Below are 13,691 nucleotides of genomic sequence, written 5' to 3'. Positions count from 1 at the left end.
CCTAATTGCCCTTTGCTATGTGATCCATGTGATTCCGGAAATTAGAATGATGACATTTTTGGGGAAGAGGGCATATTCTTCCTTTAACAGCTTAGAACACGAGCTACTCCCACAGCCAGAAGGTGGGAAGTGAATATAAAGACTTGGGAAATGCAGAGAGGGTGCGCAAGAAAATGAAAATAAAAGGTCATTTGAGAGAAAACAGAGAGAATCTTCTGGGCACCTCCAAAGGTCACCACCTGTGAGGCAATCCTAAGAAGCCAACGTGCCCTCAATATAGCTTTTAATGATTTTCCAGTATAAAAGGACTAGAGGCAGGTAAGAGTAATGCAGAGTGATGTTCTCCAGGAATTCTGGGGGTCTTGATGCAGTCTGCCCTAATCAATGTTTGAAATCTGTACTACATAATAGTTTCCATAAATTAAACTTAGCCTAACTTTATAGGAGTGTCCTGAATTTCAGGTACTCCCTGGAGTGCAACATTTCAGAAAACCAATTCCCTGGGGGAATTCATGAAAACATGCACAGATTAGTAACAACGAACATGTGTAGACCACACAGTTCCTAGTACATCATCACTATCCTATCCTTGCAAAATCACTATGGTGTTCTTAAAGGCCATGATTCCCATTTTAGAGATGAGGAAACAAAGGCTCAGAGGCTAACTACACGTCCATGCACACCAAGCAAGGTCGACACAGAAATCAGACTCAAACCCTGAATTTCTGACTCCAGCTGCGGGCTTTCTTTTTCAAAACCCCACACAGCTACAGGGAGTCAGAGCGCCCTGGGACGAAGGCACTCGGGTAGTCTGCCTCTGCTTAAACATTTGATTGAGAATTGATCATTCATCCAGAGAAACATAATCCAAACCACTCCCGGGACATAATGGTCCCTCGGAAGTAATCCAAGCTCTTCTAAAACATTGTCACCTGGCTCGTGACAACCTGCCATGGGACTCCGGCACTGTCACCTGCCCCTCTGAAGTCCAACTCTCTTTACGGGCAAACGTGGGATAAGGAAGTATCCACTTGGTGAGGCTCCTGTGAGGGACACACAGATAGTGTTGTATGCTGGAGGGAACCTTTTGGGGAGACTGTCTAGCCCACACAGCTGGGTTGAGTGGGTTTCTCTTTCTTACACCCAAAATAGTCTTCCAAAAATAGTATTGTGAAAGAGCCTAGAACAATTCTTGGCCAGAGTTCCCAAGGAATGTGTGATTTCTTTTCAGAAGCCTGAAGTTTTACAAGAAAACTTAGCACATAGAAGGTACTCCCTTTTATTCATCAGTTCATTGATTCAAAATCAGTGGTTGGGGGCACCTGGGTGGCTCAGTCGGTTAAGTGTCCGGATTTCGGCTCGAGTCATGATCTCAGGGTTGTGAGATTGAGGCCCCCGTCAAGCTCCCTGACGGGTATGGAACCTGCTTGAGAATCTCTCTCTCCCTGTCCCTCTGCCCCTTCCCTGAGCTCGCTCTCCCTCTCTCTCACCCTCTCTCTAAAACAAAAACAGGGATGCCTGGGTGGCCCGGTCGGTTGGGCCGCTGCCTTCAGCTCAGGTCATGATCCCAGGGTCCTGGGATCGAGTTCTGCATCGGTCTCCTTGCTCGGTGGGGAGCCTGCTTGCTTCTCCCTCTGCCTCTGCCTGCCACTTTGCCTGCTTGTGCTCTCTCTTCAAATAAATAAATAAATAAAATCTTTTAAAAAAAAATTTAAAACAAAAACAAAAAACAAAATCAGTGATTCATTAACCACCATTATGCAGCACCTACTGTGCGCCAAGTACTGATCTGGGCACCGTCAAGGAAAAGACAGATGGGACCCCCGGTCCCTTGTAGTTTCCCTTTCAGAAAGAAGGAGATGTGTAATTCGTACGATTTGTGAAAATATATTCTGTGAAGAAAATAAAACAACGCAACAAGCTCAGAAGTAGAAACAGGTTTTTAAAAAACCAGGTAGTTGGGAAAAGTCTTTTTGAAGAGTTGGAATTTAAACCAACATGTGAAGGATGAGAAGACACAGGCAGGTTAGAGTCTGGGGGCAGAGTATTCTGGTGCAGGGAACAGAAAATAAAGCCCTTCAAGCAGGAACGAGCTTGGGCCCAGAACAGAAAGGAGCCCAGCCACTGCTCCGGTATGCTAAGACCAGACTCCCCTCCATCACCAACACCCAGCCTGTCCCATAGGCAGGCCAACCAATCCATCTGGATATGGGAGATCCAGAGTGTCTAGCAGGGAAAGGTGCACAATTATTATTCGCTTCCAGGCAGCTGCAGGACAATGCTTCTGGGAAAAGGAGTTTTGAGACGAGTTAAATGAGATGCTGTGTTTGGAGCCAAGGACTTGGGTTTGAAGCCCAACTCCACATCCTAAGCCAATTACTTGAACTCTGTGCAACTCAGTTTCCCTTACCTGGAAAACACGGGTGATAGCAGGACCCCTGTTCCATGGTTCCCATGAAGACTGAGTGAAGCCAGTGCCGGGAGCAGAGTGTGGCCGTTCCCACCACTGCTATGGCCCCTCTTTCCCACCAAACCTTCATCTCCCTGTTCCACTGAAAACAATGATTACTTTCCCTGATTTTTTTTTCCCCTTCGTGCATCTACATCTACTAATTTACACCAATCCAATGGTTAATCCACACCTTGGCATGGTGCAACCATCCTTGAATGGAGGATATAAAGCAGAGCGCCCCCCCCATCAAGAAATTATAACTCTGTTTATGAATCTCAACAGTAACACTTATCTTACCATCATCTTCTCACTCAAATAAAACACACAAGTAGGGGAATCTTATATACAGAGTACAATTTTGGCCATGTTCACAGAAACAGTATTTTCAGACCACTTTCAAATAAACCTGACCTCAATTCGGCAGCTCTAGTACTATTGCTGTTATGGCCATCCCTACTATGAGGACCATTGCCTCTGAATTCCAATAAAAAAGAAGAGGGGAAGGGGGAGGGGAGTGGAGGGAGAGGAGGAGGGACAGAGAAAAAAGAAAGACATGCCGTCCTAGAGAAAAAGGTCTCTCCATTTACTCCTCTCTTTGCTGATCCCCCCCCTTGGTAAAATATTAAAATTTTGTTCTTACAAGTCCCTTGCAATTTTTGCTAAATTTATTCCTAATTATTTTGTCTCTCTGGCTGCTTCTATAAATAGAATATTTCCTCTCATTTTATTTTCAAATCGTTTGGCATAGGCTTATAGGAAAACTATAGATTTTGCATCTTAATTTCCTTGTGATTAAGGGATTCCCCTTAATGAATCCCATTATTGTTCCTAATAGATTCATGGGAGGATTCGTTATCTTAAGTTTTCCATTAAAAGATAAAATTGCTGACAAGTGGTAATAATTCTACCTCCCTCATTCTCATTGTTTTCCTCATCCAAGTGCATCATCAATTAATTTCTAAACAAAGATAAATAACAGTGATCATTATGGACATTCTGGGCTTCTTCTGAATGTAATGGGAATATTTTTAGTGTTACACCATTAAAAATTATGCTGGCTGTGAGAATGATCCTATTTTATCAGCAGGTGTTCTAAAAATCAGGAATAAACACTTAATATTATCAGCTGTATTTTTAGCATCCATAAAGTGAATCACAGGACTTTTCTCCTTTGCTTCAGAGTCAATCACATTGTTAGACTCCCTAAGATCAAACCATCCTTCCATTCCTGGAATAAATCCTACTTTGTGAGAACTTTTATTACCTTATAACATAATCATTTACTTGTCCATTTCCCTATTTTATAAGCTCTTTCAGATCACTGGCCATGACTGATTCCTGTTTGACCCCAGCACATAGCTGACAACCAATACATGTTTAAAAAATAAGTAAATGATTAAATAACTAAAGTAACAAGTAACAAGTAAAGTAACAACACCAGACCTCCCCAGTCTAACCCTTTGTACCTCTTTCTAAGTTAAGATACTCAAGAGAGATTAGGTACCTGTCCCAGACTGGATCTTTACATGTTTAATGATCATGTGGTTCAACTGGCCCCCACTTCTAGCATCAGAACCCTGGAGCACCTCATTCTTACAGGGAAATTATCCCCTATGATTTTAATGAGACTAACGCTGCATCCCTGCTCCTACCATTATCCCAACCCAAAGGGGTGACCACATCACCTGAGTCTAATTGGAATACTACACCATTACTGCTTTAGGAACAGGTACATGACCCAAACTCAGCCAACGGCAACTCCAGGAATTTCTTACAAAAACCCTTAAGTGGGGCGCCTGGGTGGCTCAGTGGGTTAAGCCGCTGCCTTCAGCTCAGGTCATGATCTCAGAGTCCTGGGATCGAGCCCCACATCGGGCTCTCTGCTCAGCAGGGAGCCTGCTTCCTCCTCTCTCTCTGCCTGCCTCTCTGCCTGCTTGTGCTCTCTCTGTCACATAAATAAATAAATTCTTTAAAAAAAAAAAAAAAACCTTAAGAAAAGGGATTTCCAAAAAACTGATAAACATGTTTGTCCGGGGTGCTGTTTACCATCTTGCCTAAAATGTGGTGAGACAACCTATTTGAGAATAAAGCAAAGTTGAGAAAACCATGTCAAAGGATGAAAGAGAGAGACACCTGGTGGTATCATTTGAGTCCCTGGATCCAGCTGTTCCTGAAGTCATTATCCTCTAGACTTCCCAATTACATAAACCAGTAAATTACTTTTTCTTTGTATAATAGTTTAAGATCATATTCTATTACTTGCTACCAAGAAAAAAAAAAAAAAAAACACTGTCTAATTCATGTGTTGTTTCCCCATGAATAGGCTTTGTACATTCTTAAATAAATGCCGAAAAAAAAACCTTAAAGGGAGGCAACCCTAGTGAGTGTTAAAACAAAAATTCAACCGCCTGCTTTTAATTAATGGCAAGATGGGCTGAAAGTCTCCCTTAGTGAATTATAATTTCAGACTGAAATTCCCAAGACAGTTATAGAGGAGCTTGTTAAACCACAGAAACCAATGGAATCAAGAGATTACTTTAACAGGACGGTGGTTCAATCAGTTCCAGAGGTATCATCCATTATGCAAAACCGAAACCTTGAAAACTTCCTACCATACAACCCTAGCCATCTCTCGTTCACCTAAAATCTCGAGGCCTCTCTCCTGACTCTGCAAGTAAAAACGACTGGTATGATTTACAAAAATAAAAATAAGTCAGTCATGTCATGACAGCTGGAGAAAACCAGTGAAAGGAGCCAAATCTCAAGCCCAGGGAGTCTGGCTGGGGTCTTCTCGAACAGTCCTGCCTTCTCAAACGCTTTCCGCTCTGCAGAAAAACTGAAGGCAAGCACGCCCTTGGCATTCTAAATGCCTCTGTAGCTATCCAGGCCAAGAAGCATCAATTCTTACTGTAGGTTCAAGAAAATGTCAGCGCGCAAGCCCAGAGTGCCTGCCCATTTCCCTACCCCAGCCCCTTGGTGGAGAATTCCGGCTGCAACTACTTTGTGAAATCAGACTCTTCTCCTTCAGCTCCAGTTACAATAGACCAAATTCTGGAATCCGGTTTTGATTATTCTCCGGAGAGGTACTTAAGAGCTGCTTCAGGATTTGAAATCCCTCATTCAGACATAATCTTGAAATAAAAGGCTATATTCGAATGAAAAATGCATTACAGCTTTCTCTTTAGGACCTTGAGTACTGATAGGCAAGGAAAATGAAGAAAGACAAGGGGAAAATGCGCGGGCAGGGGAAGGAGAGAACCATGTCCTCCGTCACAAACTCATTTCATCATCGCATAATCCCTTGGAAGGGAAGTAATATTGAGCCCATTCTACAGATAAAGAAACTGAGGCTTCAGGATCACACCAGGAAGACGCGGTGGCCTCTGGCTCAGAGACCGATGGAAGAACATGCTCCGAATGTTAGGGTCCCTGAGCCAAGGAACCAGACCCACACAAAGCGAAAATCAAGCAAAGCTTTAGTACGCTCCAAGCATCGAAAATCAAACCTACCAGTCGGGGCCGTCTCTTACAAAGAGGCGACGACGACCAGGACACCGACCCCGGCGACTTCCCTTACCCGGCCGCTCCCCGGCGATGACGCTCCCGGCGACGACGACGCTTCCGACGACTACTCCGAGGACTGTTACTACTACTCCCCTGCCTCACAAACTAACCTTTATAGAGGTGGTTGAGCCCGGCCCACACACAGGTGGCCAATGAGACTGCAACAGACAGAGAAAACTGCGCAGTCATGCTCGGTCAGCAATCCGGGTGGCCAATTGAATTGCAGCTCACCATAACAAATATATACGCGCCCCACTGATTGGATGTATCCATCCGGCCTGGCCCGCCCCCATATCCGGGGCCTGCAAGCAAGTTCCTCCGGAAGGGGCAGGGTCAACCCAAGCCCACAACGAAGCGGCTCCCTCTGGCCAACCAGGCCCTTACACCGAACACTGTTGCTTCTCCCCTACTAGCTTCCTCCCTCTGAAAAGTCTAACACAGAAGTCTGTTCTAGAATCCAGATAGTTCACTGAATGGACCCTTTGGAGACAATAGAGTCTCATTATCTAGGAAACAGAATTTTTTTAGAAAGAAAGAAATGGAGCGGGTAACCTGAGGTCCAACAGAACCAGTAACGTGGTAGAGCAGAAGCTAGAACCCAATTACTTTCATCTCTCGGGTCTTACTGAACCCACCTGACTGGAAATCTATTTTACAGGTGCAACTTATCTATATGGATCACAATGGCGCTCCTGATTAATGAGTGAACAAGGGAAGAGCTGTCCCGCCTTCAAACGCACATTCACTGAAAACCAAAGGGAGATGTGTTTGTGAATCTGCTATTCCTGCCTCCGTGTTCTTGTTTATCTTTAGCTCCTTTTGTTACTGTTGCAATATATCTGGGCGGTATCCACCCCTTGCTGTTACAAAATCTGTAAAGGGGGAAAAAATGGAAACTAAAATAGCACACGTAAACCACAATCCTGGCAACTGCTGAAGGGTCTGGCTATGCCGGTTTACTTTCTAAAATGAGTTTAAACCAGAGGTCACAAACTGGTAGCCAGCTGGCTGTATCCAGCCCACAGATGTGTTTTGTTTGTCCCACAGTGCTGGCCCACACAAGGCTTTTAAGAAATTTTAATCAGTTTGCCAATGTGAAAAACCAAGAGATTTCACATCAAAGCCTGGATTTCCGATTTCTCCTACCAAGTGCAGGATGTGGTAACATTTGCACACAGGAAAGGGTAGCTGGAACTGAGTAGTGGCTGAGACCTGCAGACAGGGACATGCCCGCAGTTTCTACGCCCCTCTCCCCAGTCTATTTCACTGGGTTTCCAGGTTGGTGACCCGTGGTTTAAAGTCAGGCAGATGTAGATTACAAAGCCAAACATTATTAGATTTTTCCCAAAATCCTGCCCAATAGGAGACTCTTCAGTCAATATTAGGACAGCTGTGATCAGACCAAAATGATTTGAAAATTAAAAAAAAAAAAAAAAAAAAAAAAACCAGGAGTTGGGTTCATTTGGATTTTTCTTTCTTTTTTTTTTTTTGGAAAATACATTCACCTTTATTATGTCATTTATTCTCCCCAACAATCCACAGATAAACAAGCTAAAGATGAGTGATGTTAAATCAGTTACCTATCCAAAATTATCCAACCAGTAAGTTGTAAAACCAGGTTTTGAATCCAATTTTGTCCAGCTACAAACACTGTGCTTTGGGAATATTGAAAAAAACCCTTTATAAAGCCATGAGGCTTGCTCCTGCCTCAGGGCCTTTGCATCTACCGTTCCTACTATTGGAAACCTCTCTACCTTGATCTCTACGCAGCACAGAATTTTATTCTTTTTTATTCCTTCACTTCATTTACATCACCCTCACGGGGAAGTGTTCCCTAGTCATTTGATTTCAAATAACCTAGGCATGCACACAGACACGCATGCACACACCAATTCCACTCTAGACCCCTGCTACTCAAAGCGAGGTCCAGAGATCAGCAGCATCAGCAGCACCTGAGAAGTTAGAAATGGAGACTCTCAGGGCCTTCCTCAGACGTGCTGAATCAGTATCCTGCATGTTCACAACATCCCAGGTGACGCGTGCACGTTTAAAGCTTATTAAGCACCGCTCTACTAGGAGCCCTGCCCAGTGGAAATACAATGTGAGTCACCAGCTTGATGGTACATTTTCTAGTAGCCACCGGAAAAAGGTAACAAGAAAGACTGTTCCCTGTCTCCCCTGCCCACTTAAATGTCAGTTTCAGGAGCACAAAGTGCTAAGTCACCACTTTCTCCCCTTATAACAGTTTTCCCCTTACCACAGTCCCCTTACAGCAACTCTCCTCCTTACAACAGTTCTGGGTACATGGTAAATATTATTAAAATGTTGGTTAAATTTCAGAAGGAAGGAAAGAAAACATCTTGCTAGTATTTTATGTGTGGTGGTGGGATGTGAGGGAAGAAACCAAGCAAGCAGCACGGTGAAATTGGACAGATGTGGTCAGCTCAACCACGGACCAGCTGAACAGTCCTGAGCAAGTCATTTGCACTCCGAGGGCCACATGGAAAACACGAAGGCTGCTATTTCACTCACAATCTTCATTATGATACTCAAACGTGAGAGGACGTCCATAAAGCACCTGGCTCCATAAAGAACAGGCATTCCCTAACTGCCAGTGCCTTTCTGGCTTCTTCCCTCATTCTCGCTCCAGAAACCAAGAGCAAACAGCGTTGCGGACCACCTTCCTCTGGGTACCACGAGCATGACTACAGGAACCGTTTTCCTGAGTGATTTTCCCCTAGCCAATGGGAGAAGCATATCCACTGTTGGCAGGGCAGACCATCTGAAACCCTGGAGGTTCCCTTCCCATTGCCCTGGAGCTGAGGTGTTTCCAAAGCCAAGGTCAGGGTTACTGTACAGTCTGTAAGCCGTGGGGGAGGTCACACCGCAAGGCAGCCCTGTCTCTTGGATGAGTTCTGCTGCAGCCACCAGGTCCCACCCCTTCGAGGAGTCTAAGGTCTCTGCCCCGACAGCTTGGAGTGGCCCGTTCTGAAAGGTGCCTTGGGGTTTTGCCCTTTTATTTCACTGGTTTGGAGGAGTGGAGAGAGAAGGGTCAAGTCCACCCCCACTTACGAGTCATGGGCCTGGGTCAATCCACCAAGGGAGGCTTGCTTCTCCCACAGCTTTAACACTCCCCTCCTAATCCATTAGTCTATCTTGCCCCGAAATCCGAGGCACACGTTCTAATCTCAAATGTGTTTTTAAATCACATCAGATCAACAGCGTAAGAGAAAGCAAAACCCGGATTTAAACAAGACTGGAGTGACATGGAGGAAATAAAACTCCCAGGGCTGTTCTGCTGGGATAAGACGAAAGCCCAAACCAGTGCTGCCCAGAGCTGACCCCAAATTCTCACTTCTCCCTCTGGCTGAAAACACCAAACCCCAGGAACACTTGCAGAATTAGCCGGTTCTCACAGAAGCACCTCGACAAGAAAAAGGGAAAGCAAACAAGTCGGGGAGAGAATCAAAACCTTTCGTTCATCTGTGATCCTCTCCTCTGGCGAGGAAAGGAAGATTTCGCGTAGGCTCCTCCATGGATGGAGGGAAGCGTGACCATTCATGTACACTCAAAGCCCAGATGCCGCCATGTATAAGATGCACTTGGAGCGGGGAAACAAAAGGTAGGCTTTCCCTTACTGGTTTGAACTGATGCCACGGTTTCCTTTTCTGCAACATAATTAGGATGTCATCCCCTCTCTTCCTCCAGGGGAGACAGGAGCCTGTGAAAATCCCACAAAGACCCTCAAAGCACTGCTGTCCCTGGTAAGGCTGGAGAGGTATGCAAGCAGCCCCAGCACACTCCTGTGGGCCGAAGGGGTTTCTAGAAATCTTCTCAGCAGCCAGGTTTGGGTGACTACTGATGCCTCCGTGCCACACAGATTCTTCTCCAGCACCTGCGGTCGGCACCTCTAAGATAAGCACCACAAGGATCTGCCGTGGGTGAGACACTGGGGTCAAGGATGGGGGGCCGTAGAGAAACCCCGTGGTCCTCTCAAGCAAGGATCAAGAGAAACTTCCCCACATGTCTTCAGGATAACAGTTCTGTGGATGGGGACACAACACTCACACTCAGCCCCAAAGACCACACGAGGGTCAGCCGGGAGTACACAGTGGTGGGATAGAACCTTCCACAGCCCTGTCATACCTGTCTCCGTGCCTCCTCTTCCTAGCCTCAGCATGAAAGAAGATTAAGAAAATCTGACATCTCCCATGCTCTCATTCAGAAAATTCTCCAGTCCCACCAATGGGACCTCCTGACACACATGCCACCACGGCACCCTTTATCAAACTTTAAGGCATCCGAAGAAAACACTCCCTTCTCGATTTCCAGCTGCTACAAAGCAACCGGAACACATGTTGGAAAGATGTGATCTTTATGCCTCTCTCTCCCCCAAAAGGGCACTTGGCATTTCTCCCAAGATACACAGCTTTAAAATTAGAATTGGAAAAAGCCACTGTTACCCTCTTAGGGCTGAGGCTACCTCACCACGGAAACCAGAACATTCCCCCCCAACCAACAATTAAGTAACTGAAACCCTCCCAGACATCATACCCCTTCTCTTTATTTCTGTTGTTGCATTAATCATCCTAACACCTTTTTAATTATAATCACAAACTGGAAACCATGGTTCGTGATGTTATAAATACTGATTTTTCCAGTTAAATTAGGCATTTGCTGTTTTATGTTTTGATAGGAAGGGGCTGTTTGAAGCCTCCTAAAATATTGCAATTAGTTCTCACTGTTGAAACAGACAAGACATTAACAGACACATTTGCTGTTTCAGTTTAATGTGGTGGAATGTTTATGCCTAAGTGTACTTCTCTCAAGCTTTGAAAGCATAAGGCATATTTTTTAAAGTGGAAGAAATCAATCACAATACACCCATTTATTATCTATTTCTTAAGTTAAGCTATTTCTAAAACTTTTCCCAGGCTGTAACTTAAACTTGGAAAGCACATCTCTTCAACAGGAAGGGAACTTGTCAGGAAACAATTCTTGTATTTTACCTATTTGCTCTGTTAAGATGATAACATCACTTTAGCTGACAAAGCCTGTGTTTCTGTTTGACAATTGCAATTAATTACTGAGATGCAACCAAGATGGGGCCAGGCATCCAGATCTATTTTCCAGAGAGATACAACACGGGGGCGGGGGGGGGGGGGGGGGGGGGAGCAAAGGAGGTTCGTTTTTGGAATCTGCACCAGTGTGGAGTTAAATGCTATGGCCGGCAAGAAAGCTGGATTATTAATTTATTTTACCTGCACCTAACTTTCTACTGTCTCTTCTCCCTTTATCTCACCACTGGCAGAGGGTGGAAAAGGAGAGAGGTGAACATTTCACATGACAGAAGCCCCAATCTGTTGTGAAGGAGATGCGGGTTAGAAAGGACACGGGTGCAGTGCACAAAAACTCTTAGGGCACCAACTGTCGTGTACACACTGGTGCTGCCGAGGCAGAACCAACGCAGGGTTCATTCTGCCAAGGGGGATAGAAAGTTCTGGAGATAGGGGGGCATCCTCGATCTTTACTAGAAAGCCAGAACTCGCCAGCATCATCTTTTTAACTGTTGTCTGTTCATTTTTGCTCTAACCTGAAAATACTAAAGTTGGATTCCAGCCACGCAAATGTGTCTCAGGGCGATTTTGAGAGATTCCAGGAGATCTCAAAGCCGCTACATCCATCTAGCTACCCTGCTTCATTCCTCGGCGTCCCCAGCGCGGAAGCGCAGAGCCCCGCCAAGCCCGGGCTAGGAAACACCCCGCGGGCACCAAGGCTGGGGATTCCCAGGCTAGGAGCTGGGCAGACTCAGAAGGCACCTCCACGGACAAGGAGCCTGAGGCAGGCAGAAGCAAGGCGACACCTCCACCCCTCGCCCTGAAATAAAGTGATCCTTGGCCAGCGTCCAGCTCTCTCCGCCGCTGCCCCTGAGCGGCCCCGCCAGGATTGGCAGAGCCCCCAATGGGGATAAGAGCTCTCGGGACGGCGGCGCCTGGGTGTCCAAGAGCCCGGAAAGCGATGGCTCGCCCTCCGGGTCTCCCCGTGCGTCCATCCCATCCCGCCGAGCCCATGGTCCTACCTGTACCACTCCAGCCCCTTTTCGTAGTTCCTATCGAAGAAGTGCGGCTCTACGCCCACCGCCCGCACGTCCGGGTGGACTCGGATCGCCTCCAGCAGCGCGCGGGTCCCTCCTTTCTTGACCCCGATGATAAGCGCCTGTGGCAGCTTCTTCTCCCCATAGTCCGGGGTGCTGGCGGCGCCGCCCCTCTCGCTGCTCCCGTTGGCCGCTCTCCGGCCTGCGAGCTCCTCGTCGGTGGTGCTGGACTCCTGCGCTTCCCTCTCCAGCAGCGCGCTCTGCGCCGTGATCATCTCGCCCGGGGCCAGCGGGGTCCGGAGCCAGGCGTCCCGGGCGCCCCCTCCGCTGCTCGCCAGCCCCCAGCCGTCGGCCCCGGGGGCGGCAGGCTGCTCGGGGGGCTCGGGCGGCTCCCCGCGGCTCGCGTTGTCCGGCGGCGGCGGCGCGGGCGGCTGCGAGGGGGCGCCGAGGCGCACGGGGGGAGGCGGCAGAGAGGGTGGCGGCGGGCTCGGCGGGGGCTCGGCGGCGGCGCCCGGCGGCTCCTGCAGCGCCAGGGGGAACTGCAGGGAGCCCGAGCCGCCCAGGAGGCTGTAGCACAGGTAGGTGACGGACAGGGACAAGGTGCACATAAAAAGCAGCTTGCGCGCCGGCGGCCCCTTAGCAGAGGCGCCGGGCGGCGGCGGCGCGGCGAGAGGTGGAGGCGGAGGCGGAGGCGGAGGAGGTGCGGGCCACGGGGCCATCGCGGCTCCCGGCTCGCGGCGGCGGCGGCGGCGGCGGCCCCCGGCGCTGCCCGGACATGGTTTCAGCCGCCGCCCCCGCCGCCGCCGCCGCCGCCGCCGCCGCTGCCCAGCCGCCCCGGCTGCATGAAGCGACGCCGCTGCGCCCCCGGCCCTGGCCGCTGTCCCGCTGCGCCGGGGGGGAGCCCGGCCGCATGGCCCCCCTCCCCACTCTTCCCGTGGAGTCCGGGCGGCCCCCCACCACCCCCCCCTCAGCCTCTGGCAAGGGGACCGAGGGGGGCGCGCGGACCCGCCGGCTGCACCTGCTCCGTCTGCAGCGCCCCCGCTTCCCCGGCTCCGCCGCGGCTCCTGCTTCAGCCTCTGCCGCCGCCGCCGCGCGCTGTTGCAGCCCCGAGTTCCTTCCCCGCTGCTAACTTTCTGCCGGGAGAGCCGAGAGGCGCGGAGGGGAGGAGGAGGGGGCCGGGCGCGCGCCCCGCGCCGCCGAGGGAGGGGGAGTGCGCCTCGCGCGCGCCGCGGAGGGGGGCGCGGAAACGGAGGCGTGCGCTGGGGCTGGGGCGCCCGGGAGAGCGGAGATCGTGCCCCCCCACCCATCTCGACAAACACGCACTGGAGGCGGGCCCCGCCCAGCCCCGTGTGCTTCCCCTCCCCGGGTGCTTCCCCTCCCCGGGGAGCCTGAGACGCTGCGCTCTCCAGCCCTCTCCCGATACTTTTAGGGACACGGAGACCGACGCCAGCCGCCGGTGCCGCGCACCGGGTAGCTGGGGGCCTGAGGACAGCGAGCTGTCGCTTCCCCTTTTCCCCCGGGACTCCAGGCCAACTCGGCCCATCCCTGACCCACCCTTCTCTCACCCCGAATATCCTTCTG

General features: G+C 49.3%; 1 protein-coding gene across 1 annotated transcript in view; it reads right to left on the bottom strand.

Moving 5' to 3' along the window:
• HS3ST4 (heparan sulfate-glucosamine 3-sulfotransferase 4) overlaps positions 1 to 13,254 on the bottom strand; it is a 391,771-nt gene extending 378,517 nt beyond the window's left edge. Inside the window, exon 1 of the mRNA XM_047714407.1 lies at positions 12,096 to 13,254. Within this exon, the coding sequence (XP_047570363.1) occupies positions 12,096 to 12,829 (734 nt within the window). The 5' untranslated portion in view covers positions 12,830 to 13,254. The remainder of the gene's footprint in view (positions 1 to 12,095) is intronic.
• Between the last annotated feature and the right edge of the window lie 437 nt (positions 13,255 to 13,691).

Source organism: Lutra lutra, chromosome 18 (genome assembly GCF_902655055.1).
Source record: "Lutra lutra chromosome 18, mLutLut1.2, whole genome shotgun sequence".
NCBI classification, from domain to species: Eukaryota; Metazoa; Chordata; class Mammalia; order Carnivora; family Mustelidae; genus Lutra; species Lutra lutra.
Note: the sequence above shows the minus strand (reverse complement) of the source record. Positions and strands in the feature narration are given on the sequence as shown.